The sequence below is a fragment of the Drosophila kikkawai genome, unplaced genomic scaffold, assembly GCF_030179895.1.
Source record: "Drosophila kikkawai strain 14028-0561.14 unplaced genomic scaffold, DkikHiC1v2 scaffold_262, whole genome shotgun sequence".
Taxonomy (NCBI): Eukaryota; Metazoa; Arthropoda; class Insecta; order Diptera; family Drosophilidae; genus Drosophila; species Drosophila kikkawai.
In genome coordinates, this window is record NW_027222605.1 from 32,997 (window position 1) to 35,747 (window position 2,751).

The 2,751-nt window shown below is 41.4% G+C and overlaps 1 protein-coding gene across 1 annotated transcript; it reads right to left on the minus strand.

The window, feature by feature from the left end:
- Window positions 1–258: 258 nt before the first annotated feature.
- LOC138929511 (uncharacterized) lies at window positions 259–1,868 on the minus strand. Its single transcript, XM_070288946.1, has 2 exons — window positions 498–1,868; window positions 259–442 (listed from the first exon to the last, which is right to left on the minus strand). Exons 1-2 carry the CDS (start codon window positions 1,866–1,868, stop codon window positions 431–433), a joined length of 1,383 nt encoding a protein of 460 aa, XP_070145047.1. The 3' UTR covers window positions 259–430.
- Between the last annotated feature and the right edge of the window lie 883 nt (window positions 1,869–2,751).

Genomic DNA, 2,751 nt, shown 5'->3' on the forward strand with positions numbered 1-2,751 from the left:
ACTGTTTCACTAACTGTTTCACTAACTGTTTCACTAACTGTTTCACTAACTGTTTCACTAACTGTTTCACTAACTGTTTCACTAACTGTTTCACTAACCATATGACTAAGTGTATCCCTAATTACTTGTCTATCTTTTTTACTATATAAGGGGTTAACTGTAACCATTTCCAAAGTGTCTAGATCTAATTTTAGCTGGCAAGCTTCCATAAAATTTCTTCCAAGAACTACATTATGACTCATAGACTCGTTTGGGACCACGTACATATAAAAATAACATTTTATTCTTTCTTTTAATATGTAACACAAAATTTTTCCAAATATCTTCAGTTGGCTTTTATTCAGCCCGAAATAGTTCTCCGAAACGGTCTCTAAATTAACTTCTTTGGGTATACTGCTTACTTTCGCAAATGAAATTGGACTCCCTGTGTCTATGAGGCATTCTGTAATTAATGGGGTTTTAAAACTATTGTGAAAAAAAATCTTAATCTGTCTTACATAGTTGTTTGTGTTCGCACTCTTGCGTTCCGGACACTGTCCGACGAAATGTCCCATCGTGCCACAGGCGTAGCAGGAACCGGGCTCCCTCTTCGGTTTGAGGCACTCCTTGGCGAAGTGCCCTTTGGAGTTGCAGTTGGCGCACCGCAAGTCCTTATTGGATGCAACTCTTCCAGATAGCTGCTTTGTCGAAGTGCCTCCAGTTTTGCGCTCTGGTAAACGGACTTCCGCGAAGGCTCTCAGAATCTGCATCGGCTCGGAAAAGCACTGTATGCGCGCCTGGTTGCGCAGCGCTGGTGCTGGAATCCCTTCTATGATGTTCTCCAGAAGCTCCTCCAAATCGATGTTGATGTCGTTAGCTAGCATGACCTTGTCATCGAAATAAGCGGCGAACTTCTCTTCTGGAAGCCATTGACGTCTTTGGAATGCGCTTCTCAGCTCTCCTTTGGACATTTTAACGCCAAACGTCATAATAAGTTGTTCGCAAAGTTGATCGGCCGGCTCCAGAATGCGCGTGGCGTTTGCGTGCAGCCAGCGTTGTGCGTTTCCCTTCAGTTTGGCAATCAGAAGCATATGCATGCAGCCATCGTCTAAATTATACACCTTGCCAATGTTCTGAAGCTGTGTGACCCAATTGCGCGCACACACGCTGCCGTTGTATTCCATTGTAACTTCTTTTGCTAAAGCAAGCGATGCTGCCGGAGATTCCAGTAGTTTGTTTACATTTGTGTTCATGCGTTGATCAACACTTCCATCGATCTGTTTTCCAACACTGGTATTGTCCGGACCAATGTTATCGGTGGTGATGGTCACTTTGGTGCTGTTAAACTTAACAGCGTCGCTGTTGGCGCCAATGTTAGCACTTCTAGAATTTTCCATGGCATTTTCGATGACGTCATGGATTTGGTGAACATGAACGGATTTGTTCTTGTTTGCGCCGTCGATCTCTATGTGAATCCTCTGCAATACGGCCATGCTCGCGTCTATTACCTCACGAATCTTCTGTAGGGTGGCTTTTTCGGCATCCACGAGCGATAGTTGTTCAAACTCGCAATTCTCCGAGGCTTGCGACGCCATTAGCTGCGCGTCGCCTGAGACCTCTTGCAAGTCTCCACCCTGCTGCTCCTGCAGTATCAGCAAAGATGCAGCTCCATCTGTCCCGTTCACTGGTTCTGCTGCCGGTTGGTTGATTGGTGGCTGATCGTCCTGGCTGCTCGATGTCTTGGCTGGCGGGTCGCCACGTGTCTCCGGAGAAATAGCTTGCAGACGCGCTATTAATTCCGCTTTAGTGCCGGAAGTCGGGCGTCCGAGGGCTCCCAACCAGTTTTTAAGTTGGAGTACCGAGAACTGCTTTAATTCCATGTCAGGCATAGTGAGTTATGACCACTTCTGATGTTGTAAACGCCAAAATGAATCCGGTATAATGCGATCTTTATTATATTAACACACTTTCGACTTCTCTCAATTAACGCACGCCACCGAATGAATCGGCGTCGCTTCTTTTCCTCTACTTATACCTTCCGATGCGTAAGCGAGATAGGTATACGTACGTATTTATCCCTTAATGCTAATGTATGAGATAGACAGAGATGACAGTGTTATACTTAATTCTAACGGGGCTTTTATCTTGTATGCCTCTTCAATACAATGGGCTTTATCCTGACTCTATGCTAATACAATGTACAGTGGGCCTTATGTGTATCTAGCCTACCACAGAATTTATATTTAAATTAGTTCTTACAATGCTAATACATTTGCATACTCAATTGTAAATTTGTAAACAAAAATTTCACAGCTCAGCTAATAATGCCTGTATCCACTTCAGAATTTGTATTTATATTAGTTTTTACAGGGCTAATTCATTTGCATACTCAATTGTAAATTTGTAAACAAAAAGGTCACAACTCAGCTAATAATGCATTCACTTCAAAATTTGTATTTATATTAGTTTTTACACGGCTAATACATTTGCATGCTCAATTGTAAATTTGTAAACAAAAAGTTTACAACTCAGATAATAGTGCATATATCCACTTCAGAATTTGTAATTATATTAGTTTTTACACGTCTAATACATTTGCATACTTAATTGTAAATTTGTAAACAAAAAGTTCACAACTCAGATAATAATGCATTTATCCACGGCAGAATTTATATTTAAATTAGTTCTTACAATGCTAATACATTTGCATACTCAATTGTAAATTTGTAAACAAAAAGTTCACAACTCAACTAATAATGCATGTATCGACGG